Source organism: Prosopis cineraria, unplaced genomic scaffold (genome assembly GCF_029017545.1).
Source record: "Prosopis cineraria cultivar Desert tree isolate PC_DT_omini unplaced genomic scaffold, ASM2901754v1 PC3, whole genome shotgun sequence".
Classification (NCBI taxonomy): domain Eukaryota; kingdom Viridiplantae; phylum Streptophyta; class Magnoliopsida; order Fabales; family Fabaceae; genus Prosopis; species Prosopis cineraria.
In genome coordinates, this window is record NW_026555334.1 from 45,392,097 (window position 1) to 45,419,107 (window position 27,011).

The window sequence follows — 27,011 nt, forward strand, 5'->3', positions numbered from 1 at the left end:
ATTGAGTCCTGCATATTAAGAATAATTTAATCATTTATATTAATTATTTAATAATAAAAAAGTTTTTAAGGATTTTAGAAAATTTTTGGATTCAAAGGATCAAAATGTTATTTACACATTTCAAAAGAATTTTTTTCTCATTTTTCCCCAACCTCTCTGCCTCGCAGGTTTGCCAGTTCTAGGGATTTGGGTTTTGTTCTCAACGAGTTATTTAGCTTGATCCCCTTTGACTTATGGTATCAACTGCTTTCCTAGTTTCGACTCTCGATTGCTACTTTGCAAGATTAAGGTTTTCATGGGTACGGGGAGAAAGGTTAGCTCGTTCGATGTGATAGACGATGCTGCTGTAAAATGGCCAAAGAAAATGGTGTGGCAGTCAATGCAGCAACACCATTAGTAACAATCTAATCAATGGGTGGACTGGAGATCGTACTCGCATAGGCACCATGATTGTTTTTTTTATTTTTTATGAAGAGTTTCCATGGAATTTTGGCGATCGATAGAGGGAGTCTTTATTCGCTTTGAAGTTTAAATTTCGCGGGTTAGTTTGTTGATTCATACAATATTTATGGCAGTCTATGTCTATGTGTTTGGCAATTAGTTTAGGTCAACTGTGGGAATAATGATTTATGGGGATTGATTTGATTACCCTTGTGCTGAAATCAATATTGCGTGGATCAGTTGCAATATCAAATTTTTATTTTTAAATTTTTTATTCATATATTTGTTAACGGAGAACATTTGTTAACAATATTTCTAACAATTTGATTAATGATAGAGTATAATAAGATCATTGAATCCATAGATCATTGAATCCATGTAGCTGCTCACATTTAATAGGACAAGGTTTGATGTTGTTGTTGTATTGTTTTTGAGTTGCAAGTGCCGGTTTGCTTAACCGTGTCACATGAAAGAGGCGTAGGGATTGTAAAAGATTTGGCTAAAACGTTTATAGTTTATACCATGGTAATTTCTTAATTCACTCCGTGGGTTAGATTAGGGTTTTCACTTAATTCAGCTCTACCTCTCACTTACAAAGGATGGGCCTACTTGACAGAAGATTGTGTTATTAACAAATATAATAGAAACTTCATTTATAATTGATGGTATGTGATTTCAACCCTAGGTTTTCTAAGCAAAAGGTTCATAGCCTAAGAGTTAGAGGTGAGTCTTTGTTAGTATCTCTCCAATATTAAAGGCAAGTGTACATTAGATGTAACATCTTGGAGAATTTAATCTCTAATTAACTGAGTGAATGAAGTTAAATAAATAAATCAATGAGTGTTATGAGTTTGTGGTTATAGTTTCAAGATTGATTTCAGAGTGAAGTCAAGCCACCCGAATGTCAAAAGGTGAGAAAACTAAAAGGGAATGGCTCTATACCTCATGTCGTAGCATGTTGCAGAGCACGAGCCATCAGAATGCAAGAGTTTGCTTTTTATACTACATGCCACGGCACGTGAAACAAGTACTGTGGGTCAATAAAAACTATAAAAATAAGAGCGTATAAGATGCAAAAAACATAGAGAAAATAAAAGAGAAATGAAGCAAAAATGAAAGAGCTTAGCTTGGGCTTGCAAAACTAAAGGCTTATAATTAATTCTAGCTACCAAAATTTAAGCTGAGGTTCCTAAGCTCTTTCCCTCTCTTCCTCTTGCATTTTATTGAATTTAAAAGTTAGGGTTTAGTTAAAAAAATAAATTTCAGTCCATAAAGACTATGTATCCATATCCATTGACTTAAATAAAGTTAATGGGAGTTGTTTAAGTTATTTAAACCTACCATGTATGACTCTATACATTTTTAGTAGTTGGGAGTCATAAATACATAAAATCCTTCATAAATGAAGTAGATGGCGTAATGTGGCTCTATTAATGATTGTTTATGAGTTCAATGAAGTTAATGAGTGTTAGAAGAAGCTGGTAAACTCAATGGGTACTTTATATATGAGGAAATTGAATTTTAAGAGAGTGTTGAAGTATGAATTAAGTATTAGAAATTGTCCTAAGAAGGTTATTGATAATTGTTGTGTGAACAAATGTAGAGTAATCACAATTTATCACCATTCAAGCTTCTTGAAAGCTTTAGAAGTGATAAATTAAAGGATAAATATTTAATCTCTCAAAGGTTTGAGGTAACCAAAGGAAATCTTTCTTCTACTTTGTGTATTAATCAATTTCTTTAATTGTGTATTATAGTTTAATCATGTGAAATTATTTGAATGCAATTGTAACATAAAATGTTGGAAATCAACGATTACAAATCGTGAGATGATAAGAAATGATTGTGATAATTTTATAAAGTTTAATGATTATGAAAAATATAGAGTTTAATGATTGTGAAAACGTGGAATTCAATAAATGGTTATTTTGTATTTGTGTAATAACTACATGTGGCATGAGTTCAATGATAACATTAAGCATGCTGGTAATTGAGTATTTTGCATGCTAAAGAATATTGCATATTATGCATTACATGATCATGAAAGGCAAGAGTTTGCTTAAGAAAAGAGGTAGTGAGTTTAAAGTCCACATGGCAAAACTACCATTGAAGCTCGATGGTTTGCCTAGATTTATTTATATCTATTATCCTGCTTGTTCACCTAACCCACTTATGGATCACGATTTTTCCTAAATAAATCTCAATGAGTTATAGTCTATGGTTTCGTATCAAAGGCACAAGAAGGACATAAGAAAGGTGTGATCTTGCATACCATGAAAAAGGTATATGATTGTCTGTATTGTGTCCCTTAGATTGAGAACATGTGATATTAGTAATTATTACTATTATTAATTGTGAAAAATGCAATTTGTGAATTATGAATATGGTTATTATTGATGAATATTGTATTCACATGTGATAAACTTGTTGATTTGACATGAGTATGATGATAATAGTCATTTACATTTAAGGGTGAATTGTGTAATGGGTGTTCAATTTTTAATTGAGAAATAATTTGACTATGAAACTAGTGTTATTAGTTAGAGCTGGGAGAAAACTTTATGTGAACACCTAGATCACTTTAATTGGACGTCGAATAGAGAAATAGGTTGCATAAGAAGTTTGCCCCAGTTACTGTCAAAAGTGTGTAATGCTCCATGGCATGTAGCATAAAGGCAACACGCCGCAGCGCATATATCATAGGTTGTGGTGTATTGTCCTCTTTCCTTTACTATTTTGTTAATTACACTTATTATGCAAAGGCTTTAATCAGTGAAAGATCTTATGCTTTAGCATACATTTAATTACTTTGATTTTTGAATTATAAAGGTATATTATCATGTTAAAAAACCTTAAAACTTAGATTATTTTGATCGGATGTCATATGTAAAAACAGCATACGCCGAAAGTTCACTTTTATGAACTGTCATATGACAGCATAATATGTCATATGCGTTGTGGCGTATGGTGGTCTAAGTTGAGATGTAAGGCACAAATAGGGAGTTATAGCTCTGTGCCACATGCCACAGCGCACCGCCCTTGTTATGGTATCGTTTGTCTGTTTTCAAAGCATATATTAAAGAATATGAATGCAAATTTCTTGTTTCTGCTGTGCATTGTTTGATATAAGGTTGATTTTAAATAATTTTAACCAAAACATTCTTGGGTTCCCAAGCCTTTTAAATAAATGTTCTTCTTTTTTATTGTTGTTGTGATATAATGATTTTGTTAGCCCCTCATAGCATCAGTTTGATATTAAGAGAGGTTACAAGGCACAAAAAGTAATGGGCAAAGCAAAAGCTAGGTTTGTGCATATCAATAGAGATCATCTCACCCTCTTGAATATGTGCCCTGCTTACAAGCAAAATAACAAGTGCTCATTTTTTTTTATGACATTTCTTTTGTATTTTTAATCCTTTGCTGTGAATATGTTTCTTGAAGTAAGGTGTATATATATATATTGTGTGTGTATGCCTTTTCAGATGAGGATCCCTCCTGACACTTAAAGTAAATAAGAATGTTAGATAACAAATACTGTACCTGCACATCATGGCTTGATTTTCCCTGAAGTTATGCAATACAGACTTCAACAGTAAGGACTGCTATATCTACATGACAAAATCTATGCTTGCAGGATATTTTATGCAGGTAGCTTAACTCACTTAGGCCACACAAGGCACTACTTGACAGTAAAAGACAACCAAGTTTGTGGAGATAAGTTGCTTTTAATATCCTTCTTTTATGTTTTGTTGTGTATCAACAAACAAGTAGGGGTACTCATATTCATTTTGTATTTACTATCGCAACATTCAAGCTTTCTCTCCTTGTATTTGTATGATTTTGTAAGTTTTTTCTTGTTTGTAGGTGGTGCACTTTTGCATTCACTAAATTGCTTGAACCACGAGCTTGAATGCTTCATCTCTCATCTATAATGAACATGTTCTAACTGGCAAGAATTTTTTGCAATGGACATGCAAAGGAGTAGATGTTGGTTGTTGCATTTTTATCAAACATAATTTAACAACCTTGAGTTAGACAAGTCAAAAATCATGTTCAAAATAGAGCCAGTGAAAATGTTATGCTCCGTCTATCCCAAATTTTAAGAAAAATTAAGGCAAAATTACATATACTAATAAAATACAATAATGACACAGTACAAACTTATTTTTTTATGACAAAATTATAAGCTTTTAAAAATACTCTTATATATTTAATTATTATGTTATAATATCATTTCAATTTTCTTTCCACATAAAGGGTAATATTAAAAAAGTATCGTTAATAAAATTTTATCTTGCTCAAATTATTTTATATTTTAGGATAAAAAATTCTTTAAAAGTTGTCTTATATTTTAAGATGAAGGGAAGGAAGTACAAACTATTTTATTTGACCTAGAGTAATTCAGTGTGTCTAAATTTGAGATGTGTGTCTACACCTATGAAGCACCAATACTTTAAATTACCTCACATATTTGAATCAATATAGTGTTCGATACCAATACTCATCGATACTTATTCATAGAATATTGAAATATTACTTTTTAATTTTTTAAAAAAATTATTTTTGATATGAATTCAATACTTCTAAATTACAAGTTGATACTTTAAAGCTAATACACTGAAGTTATTTTTAATAAATTAAATTTTATTAAATATTGTAATATTAATGTTTTTCTAATATATTTCTGTTATTAGCTTTTAAAGTCAAAGATCAAATTTTTCTTAAAAAAATAAGTTTTAGATACAATAAAAGGATAAGAATTATATTTTTAAATTATGAAAACGTATGAATATAACCTTTTGGCATATAAACTCTGAGTATGAAAATATTAAAAGAGACTAGGCGGTAAATAATTAAGTAGAGAGTGAAATAAAAGTATAATTAATGATTATGTTTTACTTGGTATTATTACAAATAACTATAAAAGTATGCTAGGTTAGATATTTTTTTAAATTAAAATTATTATTTTTAATGTTTTTATGATTTTTTATAAATATATTTGCACAAATAAAAAACGTATCATAATCTATATTTTTAAACATAAAAGCATCAACTTATTGGACATGTATCCGTATCAATATTCATGCAAGATAGGTCTACATTAATTGTTAACAGTCATTAGTTATACGTACGTCTACTTTATATCTAATTTGATGTTTTCCACATCATCATGTATATCACCAATAAAACACAACTTGGTACAGCATTATACTCTTTACGAACAATCATCCTTGTCAATAAATTTTTTAGAATCCATGTCGGCTGCGGAATCCCACATCACAAAAAACTGCCTCTTCTAAAACGATAATTCATTCAGCTAGGTGAGTAAAAGTCTAGGTGTGTGTTTGGACAAGGGAAATAATTGATTTTTTACCCCAAAATTAATTTTTTCAGCCAATTTATCCAAACAATTGAAAAGGGTCAAAAATTGATAATGAGACAAGACGCGTGTTTTCCCGTAAACTCCCTCCATCAGCTTCCTGCCAAAAATTGATCAAAAGTGTTGGAGAAAATTACAAAGAAAGGTACAACATTAAATAAAAATAAAATCAAACTTTCTTCTCTTAATTTTTTTAAAATAAAATTTAAATTTTGTATCCTTAAAAAATTAATATTTGGTATTTAAGAATTAAATTATATAGTAATTTATATAAATAAAATTAATTCTGATTAAATTATCCAAATATTTTCAATTCTGTTAAAATTAATTTTAGAAAAATAATATCCAAACAGAGTGCGTTATAACATAATCAATTATAATTAAAATCTACCACTTAATTAATTTTTTTCATAATTTATTATACTCAACTAAAATCTAAACGGACACTAGAATGTTGCACCCAAGTGTGATAGAAATGCATGATTCAAGAAAAATAATAATACTCCCTCTGATTTAAATTATAAACCACTTTTAAATAAAATCTCATATATTAATAAACATCATTAAATATACTTAACAATCTTATCTTTTCAAAACAAAAATACAAACTTTTAAAAAAAAAACTTATCATTTAATACATTAAAAAGAGAAGTGATAGAAATTAATTATAGAGAGAGAAAAAGTAACATTAAAGTTAGTGTATTTAATGAAATTTTAATTTACTCAAAATGTTTTATATTTTTTAATAAAATTTTTTTAAAAAAATATGTTATAATTTAAAAAGGAAAGAGAATAAAACTTTGGAATCAACACAGCACCGGCATGGCGCAAATGGGATTGTGAAAGTCTCAAGTGCAACCGGATTCGGTAATACAGTTCATACAAATATATCCAAAAGGGAATCGCACCCGCACTAGCTCAGGGCAGGTCTCCCTTAAAATAAACAATGGGGCTGTTTCTGTTTCGGGTCTTAAACATTTCTTTCTTTCCCCAGCGATTTGAATTTTCCTCCGGTGGGGGCTGTTACTAGTTGGTTTTCTCTCCAGCACAGGAGTGTTAGTTCTGTTTGTGTGGTTTATTTGTTGGACTTTTTGATGGGACAGTCAATTTTTTTCCTTCGGCCTTGTTTATCTGTTTGTTTTCTGTTAAAGTTTTGGGCTTTTGGGCTTTGCCTTGCAGCAAGAAATAAGTCAATCCATGGCAATGGTCATGGATATTTTATTATTTTTTTCAACGGAATTGGTTTGATAGAGTTAGGTTCCAGCCTTGTGCATTTAGAAATTGTGCAAATTTATTCAAAATACGTATTGCAGAGAAATGCTGTAGAAGGTTGTGAATGAACAGTTTTTCTATACGTGGTTGAGGATGTCTATGGATTGAGAAAGTCTTTGAACTTTAAAACAAGGCGACGAAGAAAGCCACGCAAATGGATAAGATAAATTAAGTCATGTCAGATAAAAAAATAAAAAATTAACAAGCAAGTGGTCTCTACATCCTGAAGGCGGGCCATGAATAATATTAATGAGAAAAGCCGTCAATCATAATGATTTAATCTCTCATGATAAGGCTCCTAATTTTACTGGTAAAGCTACCAAAGGGTATCTGGTGAAGCTTTTCATCAAGTTTTTCCGAGCATCTCTAATTAATCCACTGCAAGTAATGGCTTCATTGCAATTAACGAAAGCATCTACATCAAGTCTGGTCCATCTGGGCCATTCTCTCTAGCTCCTGAAGATAACTTGCAAATTGGATTTCAATAAATGTTGTGAGCTGGGTTGTGTCAATCGATCTTCATCCCATCCCTTCTGACCTTTTCATATTGATTGAGAACCATTTCCAAGACAAATTAATCTCCATCATTGGCTTCGAGAGTGAGTTTTGGATTAGCAAGGCTTCGTCCCATCAAGAAAGTTTGTTTGCATTGTGGTCTCACGTAGACTGTATATGTCTGGAAGGTCTGTTCAGTTGTTTGTGTGCAGCCTGGAGCTGTGCTTTGGATTATTTATGGAATAAGTAATATTATGGCTGTACGTTTTACTTTTTGTTTGTTTTGGTGAAATAGTACAAGTATTTTCAGGGGAAAAAGATTTCAATTCCCCCTTATCAGAGCGAGCCCTTTGAAAGCTTTAGTTTTATTTGTGCCTTCAATATTAATCACTCTTCACCCTCTTTCCGCAGCTTCATGCATGAACAAATTTGTATAAGATATATAAATGGAGGCTTGTTGAGATTGTGCAGGAGGGTTAGGTTTGGTCATATACATATATGAATCAATGGATGGATACAGATAAAGAACAACTGAACCGTGAAGTTGCAGGTTTCTGATCGTGCAAGTAATTTTAAGTAAGAAGTAAAGGAGAGGGACAGAGCACGGCTGCTCTTAATCAGGTCCCGTTCGCTTCAGACTCAAATGGCACCAGCTGCATCGCGCTGATTAGAACAAGAAGTCCATACGATTCTGTATGTCGTGTTAATTTGTTGTGTGAATTCAAAAGCGAAGCATCCGTGTCAGTGTCGATGTGGGCGTACTTGCGTTATTTGCATTCTTATCAAGTCATACGGGTCTCCTCGACCGATCATGTCATTTACCAAACAAACATGATTATTATTCAAAGCCCACCACCTCGTAGCCTATACAATTCACCAGATAAGTTAAACGACCCTGTGTAAAATTCCTCGAGGACGAGAGGGGACATGACAAGCAATTGGATTGAAGAAAAATAATATTATTAATTCTAGTCCCATCATTTAATGGATAGATACTTGATCAGCTCTAATAATTACACGGAATTCATATAATATATGAAGGTAGGGTCATCAAACATGTAAGCCACTGAATTAAAATATTGGGCGCTGCTAATTACTCCTATAGTAGAAGATTGTACCAACCGATTACAGCCGAGGCAGCAAAGTGATTTGTGCCACCACCTTAAGTTTTGGGAGGAGGTAGGGACCCGAGATTCCAGTCATCATTTGCAAAGTGTACTTGACCAATAAGCAAGGTGTTCACAGTGCTGAATACGGTAAAAGGTGAAATTAACGTCCGATTAGTTTCATGATGAAAGAACATACTACACATGATCATAATTATCACACCTAAAATTATTGGAGAGGAACGAAATCCCAGGTTTAATTAATGCAGGCGGAGGGGGACCAGAGGGAGACATGAAATGAAACTGGAAATCGGAAGATGATTGAGGGTGGGAGAAAACGTGCATGGGGGGCTGACAGGGTGCCACGTGGCGACGGTAGAGTGAGAGACCACCACCTGCCCTCCGACAAGTGTGTGCGGACGAAGCCTCCCTAGTGCCAATCATAATTTACAATTTCTCTTTCAGATTTAAAACCTGGCTCCTTTCTCTTTGCTATAATCTTCACTCCCTAATGCCAATTTTACATCCACCTCCGTTGTTTTCATATTTCATTTCTGTTCCCAAATTCCCTTGTCTACTCCTTTGTCATTTTTCTTTTTAATACAATTCACATATCTAAAAAAAAAAGCTCCTATCCACCTTCCAATAATGTTTTTTTTTAAATTTATTCTATTACATTGTTGTGCTTTTTAACTAGGTATCTCTTTTTCGCAATATCTAATTATTGCAGCCCCCTCGCCATACTTACTATCATTGATGATGAGGCCTCTTTCCTGTATGTTCTGATCCTTTTTTATTGTGATTTGCCTTTTACTTTTCAACAAATTCATGAAAATGACTTCTGATCAGAATATCTTGTTTCCACCATGACATTCATCTCACTTATGTCTCAAAAACATTGTTCGTTGATGTGACGCTGCAAGCACACTTATCTATAATGTAATAAAAATTGTTAATTCAACCTGGCAAAATTAGATAAAATAGAAGGGACTAATCCCTCAGCGTAATAAATTAATATTTAATTTTTTATTAAAAAATACTTACAAATGTGAAAATTTTTATGGAGAGAAATGTAATAAAATGAATTAAAAAAATATAAATAAAAATAAAATTATTAAAAAGGATAAATAATCACATTCATGAAAAATATAGGTAATTTAATTTATAAAATTGAGAATCATAATTTATAAAATTTTTTAAAGGTTTGATAATTTTTACATTTATAATATATATTAATGAGTTTTATCTTATTTACCATGAAAAAAAAAAATTTTGTTCATTTTATTGGATTTTTTCAAATCATTCCATTCTCTTTTTATAATCAAATGAAACTTTAGTAGACAGTCATATTTTTGAATAAAATTATTTTCAATAGGATGATATATACACGTGAACAATAAAACAATATTGTGAACTCATATTATTTTTATATATTAGAAAATATTAATTTAAAAAATGTTCAACGTAGAATATATGTATAATTGTAGAATACTTCCGTTATTCCACCTTTTCAAGAAATGAGGATGCAATATCTTTTTATGATTTTCACCCTTGGGTGGCGTTATGATAAATATGGTTAAAAATATCATTATATTTTTATAAACTTGAGGTCATTTATTAACTTTCTTAATTTATTCACTGCACGCAAGTGTATCCATAATCAAACCTGGATCCAGTAAGTAATCTAAGTCCACTCACTCAATGAGTGGGTTATATTATGCAATAATAATTTTTTAATTTAATCAAACAATTATAAAAGATTTTATCATATAATATTTAAAAAGTATTGAATATTATATTTTTAGAGGGGCATCATTTGTGATGAGTGTTTTCATTGCAAGGATTGTTGTAAAATTTTTGAAAAAAAATATATTTTAATAAGTTTTAAGTATGGATAAAATTTAATAATTACAATTGAAATTCTCGTTGAATGAATAGAATAAATTCACCCGTAACTATTGAGATGCAATATCATGTAAACCTCAAAGTATTACAAACATATGAAATTGGATATGAATTGAAAGTGAAGTGCGGTCGAAGATGAAAGGATGTCACGTCTTGATTTTTTGTACATTTGTTTTGATCTTTCGATTAATAGATCCTATTTTCCATTTAAAAAAAAAAAGAAAACGAAATGTGGCGTACATAGTTGACACCTACGGCCATGGTGTGGCCTGCGGGTTGCATTCACAGACGCGTGACCCGATCAATAAGTTTTCGTAGGGTAAAAGTATAAATCTGGTTACATATTATTTGTTTAAGAATACTTAGTAGCCTAAATTATTAGATGGTATGAAATAAATTATAAATTTTTAAAAACAAAATATCTAATAGCCTATCGTTAACTTTAGTATGCGAACATTATGCAAGACTCACAATGACACATGACACTCCACGTCAGCATGTATAAAGGTGCAAATTTAACTACAAATTATTTTTCAAAAAGTATTGGGTGACCTTTATTATATATAAAAAATGAACGATTCAACGCAATTCTATTAATTTTAACTAAATGTCATTTAATTTCATACTTATATGACCTACGATGAGTTAATCTCTTAAATCTTCTTGCCTTCATTCTCAACCTCAGCACGAGGAGAAGAGGTTCAAAGAATTTTTATCTAAAGGCATTTAAGAGGACAATGACAAGGAAGTAAAAGCTTAATTTTATTATACATGGGAGAAACTTGATTCTAGATTAATTTAGCAACGAATTATTTATTCTACTTTGTTGTCATTGTTAGCTAAAACTGAGAATAAAGGCAGAAAAATTGGAGAGATTGATGCATTGTGGGTTTTAAAAAAAATAATGTTTGATCAAAATTGGTGAGAAGGTGTTAAATAATTTGCTTTTTATAATAGAGCCCCAGCGCTCCTCGAAAAATAATTCTTAGCTAAATTTTCATCTTCACATATGCTAATGTAAAGTGCCACGTGTCATTACAGGCCCCACATAACATTAATCAATTGAAGTTAATGGTGAACTATTGGATGATTCATTTTTTAAAATTTATAATTTATTTTGCACTATTTGATAGTTTAAGTTATCGGATATTCTTAAAAAATAGTATTCCCTCCATCTCAAATTATAATACATTTTTAGATAAAATTTCATATATCAATAAATCTCATTAAATACACTTAACAACTTATCTTTTCAAAATAAAAATATAAACTTTCAAAAATAACCATCATTTAATATATTAAAAAAAGAATAGATAAAAATTAATTAGAGATAAAAAGGGTAATATTGAAATTGATGCATTTAATGAAACCTTAATCTATTCAAAGTGTGTTATATTTTAGGATGAAGAAATTTTTTTAAAAATGTTCCATAATTTAGGATGGAAGGACTATGTTATTTTACCCATTTTTGTATCCAATGTATTCTTGGCACAAACCATAAGTTTAGTGGTGTCTCGGCCAGGTGGCTGTCAAATTAAGTGTGTGTTTAGATTAAAAAAATTATAACTAAAGTTAAGATTCAATTGAAATTAGCAAACCGAGGTTAAAAAGAGTCAGTAAATGTAACATAATTTATATTTGGATATCTTTTTTTCAGAAGTCAGTGAGATAAATTGAAATTTATTTAGATGATTTAATGTAGAAGTCAGTGGAGATATTTAATGATAAAAATAAACCTAAATTTTTTTATTTATATTTTTGTTACTAATTAAAAAGTAAAAAATATTAAACTTAAAATTATAATTAATAACTAAAAAATATTAATATTTTTAAAAATATGTAATAAAAAATTCAATTCTAACTATATAATATTATCTAATAAAAAATTAAAATATTTAATTATGAAAAACTAAAAAAATTTGTTGAAGATGGAGACAATGAAGAGAGAGATCGTGACTTCTTGAGAGAGAGACCGAGACTATACTGGAGATAATGAAGAGAGAAAAGCAACATAAAAGGGGAAGGGATGACAACAACACACACAGTAGGAGATGAGAAAGCTGGGTGGAAGAAGAAGAAGAAGGGAAGGCTAAGGGGTAAGGGTGACTGCCACTGCTGAGCCCTGAGTTTATGACCGTGAGTAAGAGTAAGAGAGTACTCGAACTCGAAGAAGAAGAGGAAGGTTGAGGCCAAGGGGTGAGGCCGCGAGGGTGACTAGTGTGGTGAGCCTGAACCATGCTATAAGCGACAACCATGACTCCATGGGAGAGAGATCAAGAGTGCAAAGATCGAACAAAGATTGGGAAGAGTAGGGAAGATCAGAGAACGCATGAAAGAGCAAAACAGAGTAGAGCAAGGAAAAGCACGCATGACTTTAAACAGAGGCCTGAACATGTATGACTACATGGACAAAGATTGGAGAACGCATGGAAGAGCAAAACAGAGCAGATTGGAGAACACACACACACACACACACACACTACACGAACATCAATAGTTGCTCGGATAGAGCAAGAGTGGGAGGATTCTAACATTGTCATGGTCGCCGGATACAAACGAGAAAGAAGGCAGAGATGGCATAAAAGGCTTATGATTTTTGTCTCTTTCATCATCGGTCACCATTGAAGTGATTCAAGTGAACAAGAAGGAAGTTAGAATGGAGAGATTGAGTTGGGTGAAGGGCAATGGTAGGCAAGCTGGGTGACAGTTGACAACGTGAGAACTGAGTGACAGCATGAGACAAGAGGGAAAGGTTTTCGATTCACCTAGAGGTTGCATTAGAGTCGTCTAGAGAGTGAGTGATGAGTGAGGACTAGGCTGCAACTGTGTGAGGGGTGGAGAGAGTAGAGACTGAGACTTGAGTGCGACTGTGTAAGCAACACTGATGCTAACATTAATACCGAAGCCATGTCTGGTGGCTTTGGAGAAAAAGCTCATTCAAAACTTAACTGAGGTTGGAATATTTTGCTCATCCAATTTTTTTTTGACTTTTTTAATTAGCTCATTTTAATCTTAATTAGCTCATTCTAACTTCAGTTAAAAACTAATCCAAAAACACTCTAAATTTCGTGTACCTATACCTCTTGTTGGTTTCTTAACTATCATCATCCACGAGAAAAGTCAAAAACAACAGACTTCTTGTTACCAAGATCCTTTCGTTTTTCAAAGAAAAGGGGCGGAAAATGAATGGCTGGGTGAAAAGAGAAGAAAAAACTGGAGAGGACCAATAGCGCTGTCAGGTGTCAACCCAAATCATTAATTATTAACGGCGACACGACACTCCCACTGACAACGGTGTCCACGGAATGACAGGGAATAGTTAATTAATGGAGCGAGAATAATTATAATAATATTAACGTCCTCGTAACCGCAATTATATCATTATTTGTTAAGCAGAACAGGCGAATTCAAGTGGTGAATGTGGGCGGGGAACATGTCTAAACAAGAGGCGTCCGCGAGAAAAGGATATCCGACATGGTGTCGTCTGCAATTCCACAACGATCGGATCCCCAGCTTCGTATGGTTTGCGAACACATTCTCTGAATCTCAAAACGGGTGTGCCCACTCCTGACCTGCCGTGAACACCTACACTGCTCCAGTTCTTGACCGCATTTCTTATCATCACAGCTTCTCAACATGCTAGCAACCCCTAAATCACATCATGCCCGATTCATTCAATTAAGGAACTCTAATAGTCCATGCTACTGTTCATTCGTTTATATTCATATTTCAAAGAAAAAGGCCAAGATGGCAGAGCGGGTGAGTCAGATGTGGGAGAAAGTCAAAACTTACACCGAAACTTAGACGCGGGGGCCGAGGGAGAAGGAGCAAAACGCGCTGTGGCAAAGCGGTGCGAGGGGAGAATGTGACGGACGTAGGGAGGCGCGTGGTTATGGAACATCCATCGTCTTAAGTATTGCTGCTACACAACACTGGCGCACAATACTTGGAGATTCAAGAAGTGAGTTCATTTTGATTTTCACGGGTTGGCTGTGGCGCCCAACGTGCAGGGCAGAGGGCCATATCGCAATTGACATTCCTTCTTTTTCTATCCATCCCCGTGTCACTTCATGCATGCACACTCATTTCCCCACCCCTTCTCTCCTGTTTCGGACACCCTCTTCGCTACCAACGTCCACGCCTCTTTTATTATCATGCTCCTCCTATAAACTATTTCTTTATTAATTACTATTTACCATGCCCCGTCACTTTTCTCCTTTTTACCAATATATATCCCGCTCTCCTCCATTATATATTATATATATATATATATATCCCTTGCCGCACCTTCTCACACCCATAACACATCCCTCCGTTTCTCTTCCTCTCTATATCAACTCGGATACATACATACATATTGATTGCAGACATGTTTGTACCTTCCGTTCGAACCAAGAAAACATCGGCCGTTGGGATTCCCACCATCGACCTTTCGATGCAAAGGTCTGAGTTATCGGAACTGGCGGTGAGAGCCTGCGAGCAATATGGAATCTTCAAGGTGGTCAACCATAGGGTGCCTAAGCGGGTCCTCTTGAGATTGGAAGAGGAAGGCAATCGGTTCTTCTCCCAACCCGTCTCCGAGAAGCTGCTAGCCAGCCCCGCCGCTCCGTTCGGCTACGGTTCCAGGAACATTGGTTCCCACGGCGATGTGGGCGAGCTCGAGTATCTTCTTCTCCATACCGATCCTCAATCCATTTCTCAGGTTTCCAAAACTATCTCCTCAAAAGACCCTGCCAAATTCAGGTAATACTTCATTTTCTAGTGAGCATCAAGTGGCCTGCCAGTTATAGCTAGACTTCACTATTCTATACTCTACAACCTTAAATCTTTCACGACTTATGTATATGCGCGATACTTTCTCTATGCCCGGGGAAAAAAGGCCTCCTGTTTGTTTGTTTTGTTTTTTAAGGGCCGGGCAGGCTGGCGGAGTACGTGTGGAATAATGCTGATCATTATTTAATCGAGTTTAACAAATGTAATAAATGTTGTATTGATTTTCTGATTATAAGAACGTTTCAAAAGGAGTAAATCGCGAAGCAGTTGGAGTTAACGACAGCGGGTCCACAAACAAAGAAACTTCATAACAATTTTTTGCCTGTATGATATTAATTAATTCGGTGATGCCCGCTTAATTGCAAACGGCATTCAAGAAAAGGACACCTTTCATTTGTGAGATTAACAACACCGCATCAATTGAAAGAATACTTGCTTGATGGGGGACGAATCTTAGGGCGGAAGGGGAAGTTGGGTTACTACGGGTGTATTTTGTTTCAACGAAATGAGGATAGTGGAGACGAAGAGGTATGTAGAAATGAAGGAACATGTGCAGTTCCCACTAAATAAAATGGTCCAAACCGAACAGCTCACTCTACTGCATGGCAGTGTCTGAGACTTTAACATGACAAGAGATGAGCTGGTCTTGCTGGGATGGGATGGGAAAAGTATAGCCATAGAAGTAGTAGCCCTTTTTTGAAACTTGCATGGCATTGTGTGTGCGATCCTGAACGGTTTTGGTAACGTGGGGACAAGGGCCAAACGGTGGTGGTTCCCCACTACAGTTTGTCTCGGGTCAATCTATTTATAACATAAAGCGCTGAAAGCTTTTAAAAGGAAAAGCGGACAAATAAAACCTGAGGGCCACGTTTATTTCAAAACCGGGCATAAAAGAAACAACAAATGCACAACTTTTCTAGCTCATAAAATATCTTATGAAGACTGTGATATATTTATTTTTGACAACTCGTCCTTAATTGCATAAGTCACATGACTTTAAATATAACTGAATTTTAATCTTTTTTGTATGGTTATCCCGTGTCGTTGGATTAAAAAGGGGGGGGGGGGACATCAATTTTGTTATCAGTCGACGCTGGGTCGAATCATGGTCAATTATACGGGCAGACGTAGGCTTAGGCAATGAGAAACTAAAGAGGGGTACGTAATGCATGGCGTTGCAGTTGTGCGGTGAATGAGTACATAGAAGCGGCAAGGGAAGTGGCGTGTGAGATACTGGAGCTAGTGGCGGAGGGATTGAGGATTCCGGACAAGATGGCGATCAGCAGGCTAATCAGGGACGCGCACAGTGACTCGGTGCTGAGGCTGAATCACTACCCTGCCACTGACCCGTGCCATGATGAAGTGGTGGCCACTAATAGCATCGGCTTTGGGGAACACTCTGACCCTCAGATCCTCACCGTCCTCCGCTCCAACGACGTCAGCGGCCTGCAGATCTCCACCCAAGACGGCCTCTGGATCCCCGTCCCCCCCGACCCGTTCGAATTCGTCGTCATGGTCGGCGATTCCCTCCAGGTTTCCTCATCAATACCCAAAATCTCTTTTAATTTATTTCTTTCCATGTTCCCCCGATTGACACTTGTTGGTTTCTGGAACCATGCAAGGCATTGACGAATGGGAGATTTAGAAGCGTGAGGCACAGAGCGGTGACGAGCGGGAGCAAGTCCAGAATGTCCATGATATTCTTTGGAGCGCCCGCACTGAATTCCTGGATCACTCCCCTCCCCGTGTTGCTGTCCCCACACCAGCGGCCTCTGTACAAGCCCTTCACCTGGGCTCAGTACAAGCAGGCCGCCTACTCTCTCGCCCTCCAACACGCTCGCCTCGATCTCTTTAAAGCTCCAGACTCTCCCCTCCTCATTTCTGCCTCTCCCTGATCCCTCCCTATGTTCTGGCTATTTTCCATCTCCATTTTGCTGGTGTTCTTCTTCTTCTTGTTTCAATAACTATTTTTGAGCGTCTCCCCGTTAGTTTTGTGTAAATCTCACCTCCTAGATGAGGCAATATGTAAATTTCTGTTGCCATGCCATTGGCCATAAATTAGTTCGGAGCCGTGCATGTTGAAGTTCATGACAAGAACCCAACGAACCTCGTCTTAGAAAGAGAAGTTGAGTTTAATTCGCTCGTTCAATGCCGATCTTACTAACTTTAACAAATCATGATGAATCCGCAGCTGCTTTCTGGTTTAATTGCAGTTAAGTACCCATTCAGTAGATTTAGCTTGGACTGGTTTCTCTGATGCCAGGGAAACACAAGGTTCGGGTTTTGATTGCAGTAATTAAACCCCTATGTCCATGGCATGCACCCATGACTTCCGGTCCATAATATTTCATTCATTCATTTTTTTTAAAATAGTAAGATTCAGATATTTGGAGATGACAATTAAGGGAATTGGACTGGGTTTAATGGAACTTGATGACAATAGTGTCAGGGCATGTGAAAGTGGGAATCAATTGGGGAGGGGAACAAGCCAAGTGTCGCCTTCAATGTAGTGGGTTCCAAGAAATGGCTGAGCCTCTTGGTCGGTGAGTATGTGCGCCCATGCTACCCTTCCTGTCAAGTTAGCCCCAGGCCCACTGCACCTGTATTCACCATAATACACTCTCCTGCAATATACACGCACCAAACATTTATAATACGTGTATAAAGGGGATGCGCTTAGATGGTGATATTGAGAGTGGGGGCCATAATGACGATTTTTTTTTTTTGGAGGTGGAGAGTGGTGTAAGAATGAACTCACGAGTCGCGCTTTTGGTCACCCCAGTCACTCCAGCCTTGGGGCACAATAATCTTGTCCATGAAGGTGTAAGAGAAAACAACTCTGGAGTAATCGCCCCACGCTCTTCCCAGATAAGCTCGTCCACTTCCCGTTATCACGCAACTCTTAAACGAAAACCCGCTTTCTAACGACGCATTCGTGCGCTTTTGAGCCGTGATGGACACCGCCTTCTTGGCTATTGAATTTAGATAACAGTTCTGCGCGTCAAATGTGTTCAATTTATTTTATTTTATTTTATTTTATTTTTGCTAACAACAAATGGGTTCAATTATTTACGGGTTAAGGTAAAGATAGAGAGGACGAAGCCCACATTGGAGTTGGGCTTTGCTATAGGCCATCCAAAAAGTGGAGAAGGGACTGAAAGCGGACCTCGTAAAGGGATCTGCCGGAGCCGAAGATGAAATCAACAGAGCCTTGGATGAAGCAATTATTGAAGTAGTGAAGTCCTCTATGGTCGTAGAGGGTGTCTTGATCCCCATAGAAGCTGCAGTTGTAAAATGCAACTTTGGTCCCCGAGACACGAACTGCTACGGCTTGTTCTCCCGCCTTTCCCACCTCGTGCGACGCCGTGTTCTGTTTCACCACGGAGTTCAACAAACCTGATTATCAATTCTTCACTTTGCTTTTCTTACTCGTCAATTTTCTTTCTTTTTCTTCTTTTTTTAAAGAAATCTGGCTTGCTTTCTTTTACTCGGTCTCTCTGGTATAAATGCAGCATGATTAATTACTTGAAAGCTCGAGTTCTGAGGAAGTAGGGGTACCTCAAATTTGATGTTGACGGCAACAAAATAATTAGCATCGACGGCAACGGTGGCACTGTGGAATGTGCCGAACGGCATCCCATCCCTTCCGATGACGGCCGCCGTATCGTTCCCTGTAATAGTTGGCGGCTTCGTAGCGTCGCCTATCAATGTTATGAACTCCATATTTCTGGGTATCACGATCTTCTCCCTGTTTTCGTCATCCCAGGTTAGTAGATACTATTTATTTCCCCATTTCAAAGTTCAATTTAACTTTTCCAACTATATCTGCACCTATTGTAGATGATACTGGTCATTAATATTATAACTCTCGCACCTGTAAACACCAGGTCCGATCGACACGATAACCCTCCTAATGTTGCGTGGCGGAATGCTGTCCAGCGCTTGTCTAATGGTGTTGAAGTCACCACTGTCGTCTTGGCGAACATTGATTTTAACTGTGTTATTCCCGGCCATCCCCGGCTTCGAATCAGGCGCTTTAACATTCCATTGGGTCTTCAAAAGTGTCGCCTTTCGGTAATTCTTGAGGTTCCAGGAAATCCAGTTCTCATAATCTGTACGCTTCTCTGAGTTCCAAGAGGGCTCGCAAGAGCAGCGTAAAAATGAAAGCAGCAGCAGGGTAACTTGGATGAGAGTTTTGGGTGCCATGGCTGTGTTAATATAATACTGCTGCAGCAAATGATGATGGAATAATTTAAAATGCCCAGCAGCGGTGGCTTACTAAGCTAACCCGAACTGTTCATTGCAGAAAAGAAACAATGAGAGGCACGTTATCCTGTTGAATTAATGGAGCAACTTAGTGAAGCAGAACCATATATTGTGGTGGGTAGGACACGTGAGAATAGACCCTTTGGTTTTGTGAGAGAGGAGGAAGAGGATGAAGACGGAAGGATAGCAGTGGATGCCAAGGCATTTTGTAACATAAAAATGAGGATGAGGGATGACATAGGGGTGTGTCGAGTACCTTTTTTTTTTTTTTGGCCAAAGGTGTGTTGAGTACTCATTAGTCATTGTTCTTATGAAGTCTGCCAAATTAAGATTGATTTTAACAATTAAAACTTAAAAAATTAATAACTTGTAATTTTTCATTTAATTTTTTATCACAGTAATACTTACAAGACTAATTTACTTTGAATTATGTACTTATTAAAATAAGAATAAATTAGTTCATTGGCTAAAAAAAATCTTATACCTAAAAAATATGAACTAAATTTTTAAAAATTTAATAGTGTGGCTGATTCATATTGATATATAAAAAATTTATTATTTTAAAGGTTTGAAAATTTATAAAGAATTTATCATTGATATATAATGATATATCATTAACAAATATAATAAATTAATTATAATGTAAAATGTAATAAATATTATATTATTTATTTGATTTAGTCATATAATATGAATTATATATGTAAAAGCTCTTAAAATAATTAATTAAAAATAAAAACTGTAATAAATAAGAACCATTCATCCATACTAAATTTGAACGACGTAAATTAGCGCTTTTAACAAAATTCCATACTGGGAGGAGTCTGGACCCCAAATTCACTCCCTTCATTTTGCAAGGCACATTCACTAGAAACCAAAATTCAGCGCTGCCGTGGATTCCAAGCGTCTGCTCCATCTGTCGGGGCTGTATTCCATTTCCACGATACATTTTTTTAATTTATAACTCTTATTGCGTCACGCTTATCCAAGCATATCCATCACTTTTTAAGATATTTTTCTTTACAGACGCGATTTAATAAATTATCTTTCAAACTCGACTAAGGGCATTAAAGAAAGGGAGGATCATAAACTTACTCTTCTCATCCTATTTAAAGGATATAGAGAGGAAAAAAAAATAATTTTATTTATAAAATATTTATTAATTTTTAATACTCTTCTTTATATCTTTATCTTTATTAAGTTTTAAATAAAAATATTAATAATAAAATTTAAAAATATTGATTAGGAAGTAAAGATGAAAATTTATTAAATTTTAAAATAAAGTTAGTTACATTTAATGTTTTTCTTAACTCTGGTGATTTATAAATAAGACCATAAGAAGTATTTGTAGATAAAGATTAATAATAAATTTCATTTGAAAAAACATGCACATATTTTTATTTTAACTGCACTTTATTTTATATTGATTTTTATTACGAATAAATTTTTTATCAGGATTTTGAGTGTGATTCTCTCTTGATGAAATTTATCCGTGAAATTTTTTGTATTTTATTTACACGAATAAACTATTGATCGGGGGATCTTTATTTCATGAGATTGGGTACAACCTCTAGGTATGTATTGATTTCTTGCAGTGATCATTTTGGTTTAGCATATTAATTCACGCAGTACTAGAAAAAAATAAAATTAGTGACTGATAAATTTATTATTAATTTTAAATTTAATGACAAATCAATCATCACTAATTTTTGTCACAAATTTAACGACAAAAATGAATCAGTCACCAATTTAATAATATAAAATATTTATAACTAATTAATAAACTTCAATCATACTTTATTTTATAATTAAAATTTTTTGGCATGTCCAATCAGTGTCATGCCACCTCACAACTATACATTACTCACCACTCTGTCATGTCAATAATTTATTTTAATTCTCTTTAAATATAGTGTTATCTCCTGTCAAACTTAAAATTTCTCTCTTTTTATATATGCCTTTTGCTTATTGAGCTGTGATGGCTTTTCATTTTTCATGTGCAAATATATATTGCTTAATTGAACACATATATTTAACTTAAATATAATGAATTTTTATATGTTTAATATATTATTATTTAAATATGTTGATAATATATATTATCATATACATACACATTTACAGATATAAATATACAATTCAATTGTATTTATTATTAGTTAATAAATATATTATTTAATATTGAATAATATACATTATCAAAATAAATATTTTTATATATCATTTTATATTATCTATGTTATAATTAAAATATTTTTACATGATAAAAATTTTATTTTATATTTAAATTACATAATAAAAGAAAAAATTATTTTTTATTTTTTATATAATTTTATATTATATATTTTTCTATTAATATCTTGATAATATATATTATCATATACACACACATTTACAAATATAAATATATAATTCAATATTTATTATTAGTTAATAAATATATTATTTAATACTGAATAATATATATTGTCAAAATAAATATTTTTATATACCTTTTTATATTATCTATGTTATAATTAAAATATTTTTATAGGATAAAAAATTTATTTTATATTTAAATTTACACAATAAAAGAAAAAAATTAGTTTTATGTTTTATATAATTTTATATTATATATTTTACTTGTAATAATAGAAAAATTATTTGTGTAATTATTTAATTTGGTAATTTAAATTTTTTTCATGTGAATCTCTCTATGTATATTATAAATTTTTTAATAAAATATTCAAGCTCATTTTATTACTTTTTTAATTAAAAATATCTGTCACTAATATAAAAATTTAGTGATAAAAATTAGTGATAGATTTAAATCGGTTGCTAAATTTATAAAAGTTGATTAAAATGTGATGATGTCCTATATCCATCATAAATTTATGTAATCAATGACATATGTTAGTCTGTAACAAAATTTTCATCACTAATACTTATAATTATCCAATCCGTTACTAAATGTCTGTCATTAATATTAATTTTTTTTAGTTGTGATGTCTCTCGGTCTCTCCCTGCAAACACGACTATTTATCTACTATCCATATTTTGTTAAATGAGATTAACAATTCCGAGAATGAAGAGAGCTACCCGGCAAGCAGGGGCTTGATTGATTTAGAGTTGGGTCCAATCCTTCTAATCCTATTGATAAAGTAAAAAAATAATATTTTTTTATTATATTTATAAATTATATTATTAAATTTTCATTACAAATTTTTTCATTTAACTTTTATATAATGTTGTAGAGAAAAAATATATTATTAAAATATATATATTTGATAAAGATAGAATGAGAAATTATTGAATCTTTAGATAAAGTTAATAAATTTTAAAATTTTAATTTAAATAAAATTTATTAAAATATTTATAAATAAGATCAAAAAAATATATACCATCAATCCCCACGTACTGTGTAGAAGAAGAGAGTAGCAATACAGCGCTCCTTTTTTCCCCTAAAAAACTAATGGAATTGACTTCATTATAAGAGCGAGCAAGAGATCAATAATTGCATAGCTGAGGACAATACACTCTGGATTGTTAAAATAATTAACGACGAGTAATTTTAATTTGGAATAATATCGAAATGAAAAAGATAAATTTTCAAAGAGAGAATAATAAAAAAACTCCAAAATGATTAATTAATTTAAGTTAAATCCCAACTATCAAACTCTAAAAATTTATAATTCAATCTCTCAATTTTATCATTATATTGTGATAAATTTATAATTTATTTTTTAAATTTTAATATGGTTAAATAATAAAAAATTATATTTTTTCTGTTAAAATTTAAAATATAAATTATAAATTCATGATAATAGTGTTATAAAATTAAAAAATTGAGTTATAAATTTTTAAAAATTAATGGTTAAAATTTAATTTAAATTAATTGATGGTTTTAAACTTCAGATGTCATTCTCCCATTTTCAAATTGCAACGGATACACAATGTTGGTTATGAATTGGAGTGAAGCAAGATAAGCAAGAAAAGGTGTTAATAAATTGAGGGTGGGTATTCAGTCGGGACTCGGGAGTGGCAAGCAAGGGGGGTCCACAGCACTGGGGTGAAGCTAATGAAACTATGAAAGCATTGATATTGGGACGTGACGTGGGGGGTGGTCGGCGATCACTCAGTGTTAGGCCCTCCATTGAATGAATAATGAGCACTGCTCAGCATCCTACTCGCAAATTCATATTTTAATTTCCAAATCACACTGGCTTCATATATTTCTTTTTCAATATCTTCCAACAAAAATATTATCATCGTTAAACACTTTTAAATAAAATTATATATATTAATAAAATTTGTTAAATATATTTTATAATTTATTTTTTTAAAATATAGTTATAAACTTTCAAAGACTTTCTACATTTAACACTCCATTTATAATGTAATATTAAAGAGAGAAAACATGAAAAGAATAATAATAAAATAACATCATTAATAAAATTTATTTTTATTAAAGTATTTCATAATTTAAAGTGGAAGAATTATATACGGTCTAATAATTTGATACCATCGTCTAAAAATTTATTTAGTTATTAAATAGAATTAAGCTCGTTTCAAGTCCGAAATTTTCTGGTTATGCCCGGCTCCCTTAAATCGAAATAAATAAATCTGAATACGAGGAATTAAACTAAATATGGGAAACTGGATCGGAAGATCGATGGAGTGAATGTCATATCACATGTGTGACTGAGTGGAGAGGACCGGCGCATGATGCAAGGGATGACGACCACTGCACATGGGAATAGAAGAAGCAAGCATAGTTGACTGCCTAATTACGTGTACACAGTCGAGGACTCGACTGACGTAGCAAGACTGAAAAAGCTTTCAAAGGTTGCGGCCCTTCATTAGTGCTCCCAATGAGAAACCCATTGAATTTTAACCACATACTCCCACCGCGTTTACATATAAAATATTTTTAATGCGTATTAATAAAAAAATATTATTTAATTAAAATTACATAAAATTATAATAATTGTTCAGTTTTTTGCTTCTAATAATATTATATAATTAATATTAACGTTTTAATGAGTAAAGTTTATAATTAATATCTCTTTTATTTTTAAAATATAAGTAAAATTATTTCATTATTTAAAAATATTATAACATCCTTTATATTTAAGAATAAAATAAGTTTTTAAAAAATATTTTATATAAATGTAGGGAGTATTAATTAATTATCCCACGATATGCTCTCGAAGCAGTCTCACTTTTCATTCATTACTATCGTTCTTGTGAAAAAAAAAAAAAAAAAAACATGCTTCGGCTCCCTCCATCACGTTAATTTTCGTGTCACTTCCTCTTCTAGACAAGTAGATATTTATATATATATATTATCTTTTCCATCCTAAAGGTAAAGTTAATGAATCTTATATTTATTAAAGAATAATAGTTATATTTTAAAAATTGTTTAAAAAATATGTAATATCACAATTTTGTTCTTTGCAATTAATCGCGATAAGAAATTGTTCTCTATAAATTCAAATGATAATAAATGAACCATGAGTAAAATTAAAAGAATATTAATTATCTTATATTAAGTACAATAATTTTTTTTTTAAGTTTGTCTTTATATTAAAGATGGGAGGAAGTATAATGTGAAATCTTGACGGGAACGTCGGGAAATAAAAGATATGTATACCAAAATCGGAGCACCGCAGAAATCAAATCTTTTGCCACACAAGCATGCTCCATTTTTTTTCCTCCATTTTTTTAATCCTAACCATTTAAATTATTTTATTAAATAATTTTTTAAATGATAAAATTAATAAAGAGTGAGGACAGGGGAAATGGAGGGAAATTGAGGACAAAAAAAGTGAAGAGACTCCAAATCGGTGCATCCACATACACGCAGCATTAATTAATTTCTTGATCAGTATCAGTACGTTATGCTAGTTGATAGGGGTCAGAAAAGATCAGTCAATGTAATTGTTGAAGAAATAGACAAATGATGCTACACATGCATCGCAGTTTATTTTGGGGAAAAAAAAATCAATATATAACTACGAGTCGTCCGCGAACTGCTGTTGCAAGAAGCATATGTTCTCGTAAGTCCACAGATCAGCATTGCCTTCTTCAAATGCCTGGAACTCTGGCAGATACTCCAAGTGACGATTCCCTGAGCTGCAGGCTTCTTTTGTTTCTGTAGAGTGAGTGCGAGAGGAGGTATCGTCGTCCCCGCTGGCCATGGAATGATCAGACAGAGAAGTAGATTCCACATGATGCAGCGGCCGGGAGCAGTACTGGCTGCAGGGCGATGCTGTTCGAGATGACGAGGCCTGGATTCGTTCCACCAAGCGAGGAATCCATACGAAACGCAGGGCGTCTCTAAACTGTTTGCTGTTCACGTCACATTTCATTTGTTTGGCCTGCTTCACCACTCGCGTCCTCCAATAGTTCTTTATCTCGTTGTCCGTTCTGCCGGGCAACTCTTGCGCTATTTTCGACCATCTTTCCATCATTTCAAATAAAAATATCAGCATCTCTATAGACAAATTATAGAAATTAAAGAAGTCAAAATCATATTATAACTAGGTACCTATTTCCCCATCGGGAATGGAGATCGAGAATTAAGAGCTGTTCTTGGAGAGAGATATTGCCGCGCCGCACATTAGGACGCAGGTAGTTTAACCATCTTAATCTGCAGCTCTTACCCGTTCGCTTCAGACCTGTCAGTACGTGCATATCAGCATCCACAATATGATCAGTTAAAAAAAAAACAGAGAGAACAGAGGCGGAAGAAGCAAGGGTTTAAGAGGACGAGGGCATGCATGCCTGCGGCGCGAGCGAGGGAGTTCCAGTGGCCTTCGCCGTGAAGGGAGATGTAGTTAGCCAGAATAGTATCCTCTTCCTCTGTCCATGGCCCTTTCCTGATTCCCATCTCTTCTTCGCTTCCTGAAGACCCACAATCTGACATGCTTCTCGACATCTCGACGCCTTTGCACTTGACATTCATATTACAATAATCAATCGCTTGCTGCTCCATAGATTATATATATCTCTATAGTAATATACCCCTTGAGAGAGAGCGAGGGAGAGGCAGCTGTTTTGGAGGTTAATGCTTTGGCTTGGATTGTCAAAGAAGGATGATTATATAGGGATGAGCTGAGGGTGGCATGATTATTTAGGAGTAAATGCACTTGAGGGTTTGAAATGGACAAGCCCGTAAAGTGCAGGACTGCGGCAGCCCGCGGAAATTGTTAATTGATTTTATAGGATTAAATTAAATTATACTGGAATGTTTTGGGGTTTTAGACTTTGACTGTGGCACTTGTGGTTGACCTTCTGACTTAGTTCACACGCATACGGGACAAGTTTCCAAATAAAATAGCAATCTTTGATATTACTGGAAGTCAACTACTGGTTTGCAGCAAACGCTACCG

General features: G+C 33.7%; 3 protein-coding genes across 3 annotated transcripts; 1 reads left to right on the forward strand and 2 right to left on the reverse strand.

Moving 5' to 3' along the window:
- Nucleotides 1-14,840: 14,840 nt before the first annotated feature.
- On the forward strand, nt 14,841-17,508 carry LOC129304726 (gibberellin 2-beta-dioxygenase 2-like). Its single transcript, XM_054944488.1, has 3 exons — nt 14,841-15,342; nt 16,554-16,905; nt 16,995-17,508. The coding sequence occupies exons 1-3, from the start codon at nt 14,969-14,971 to the stop codon at nt 17,265-17,267; spliced, it is 999 nt and encodes a 332-aa protein (XP_054800463.1). The 5' UTR covers nt 14,841-14,968; the 3' UTR covers nt 17,268-17,508.
- A 111-nt stretch (nt 17,509-17,619) lies between these two features.
- LOC129304725 (probable pectinesterase 53) lies at nt 17,620-19,587 on the reverse strand. The gene is made up of 5 exons (XM_054944487.1): nt 19,247-19,587; nt 18,931-19,120; nt 18,539-18,742; nt 18,131-18,366; nt 17,620-17,996 (listed from the first exon to the last, which is right to left on the reverse strand). Exons 1-5 carry the CDS (start codon nt 19,576-19,578, stop codon nt 17,840-17,842), a joined length of 1,119 nt encoding a protein of 372 aa, XP_054800462.1. The 5' UTR covers nt 19,579-19,587; the 3' UTR covers nt 17,620-17,839.
- Nucleotides 19,588-25,528: 5,941 nt separating this feature from the next.
- Nucleotides 25,529-26,697, reverse strand: LOC129306969 (transcription factor MYB78-like). Its single transcript, XM_054947802.1, has 3 exons — nt 26,404-26,697; nt 26,168-26,297; nt 25,529-26,079 (listed from the first exon to the last, which is right to left on the reverse strand). The coding sequence occupies exons 1-3, from the start codon at nt 26,612-26,614 to the stop codon at nt 25,632-25,634; spliced, it is 789 nt and encodes a 262-aa protein (XP_054803777.1). The 5' UTR covers nt 26,615-26,697; the 3' UTR covers nt 25,529-25,631.
- Between the last annotated feature and the right edge of the window lie 314 nt (nt 26,698-27,011).

Excerpts from the sequence above, each read along its gene's own strand:
- LOC129304726 (XM_054944488.1), top strand. The coding sequence starts at position 14,969 with ATGTTTGTACCTTCCGTTCGAACCAAGAAAACATCGGCCGTTGGGATT. Across the intron at positions 15,343-16,553 it reads AAAGACCCTGCCAAATTCAG|TTGTGCGGTGAATGAGTACA; the intron begins GTAATACTTCAT and ends ATGGCGTTGCAG. Across the intron at positions 16,906-16,994 it reads TGGTCGGCGATTCCCTCCAG|GCATTGACGAATGGGAGATT; the intron begins GTTTCCTCATCA and ends GAACCATGCAAG.
- LOC129304725 (XM_054944487.1), bottom strand. The coding sequence starts at position 19,578 with ATGGCACCCAAAACTCTCATCCAAGTTACCCTGCTGCTGCTTTCATTT. Across the intron at positions 18,743-18,930 it reads CCGTCAACATCAAATTTGAG|AACACGGCGTCGCACGAGGT; the intron begins GTACCCCTACTT and ends GTGGTGAAACAG. Across the intron at positions 18,367-18,538 it reads CCGGCAGATCCCTTTACGAG|AACTGTTATCTAAATTCAAT; the intron begins GTCCGCTTTCAG and ends TTTGACGCGCAG.
- LOC129306969 (XM_054947802.1), bottom strand. The coding sequence starts at position 26,614 with ATGGAGCAGCAAGCGATTGATTATTGTAATATGAATGTCAAGTGCAAA. Across the intron at positions 26,298-26,403 it reads CTCCCTCGCTCGCGCCGCAG|GTCTGAAGCGAACGGGTAAG; the intron begins GCATGCATGCCC and ends ACGTACTGACAG. Across the intron at positions 26,080-26,167 it reads CATTCCCGATGGGGAAATAG|ATGGTCGAAAATAGCGCAAG; the intron begins GTACCTAGTTAT and ends AATGATGGAAAG.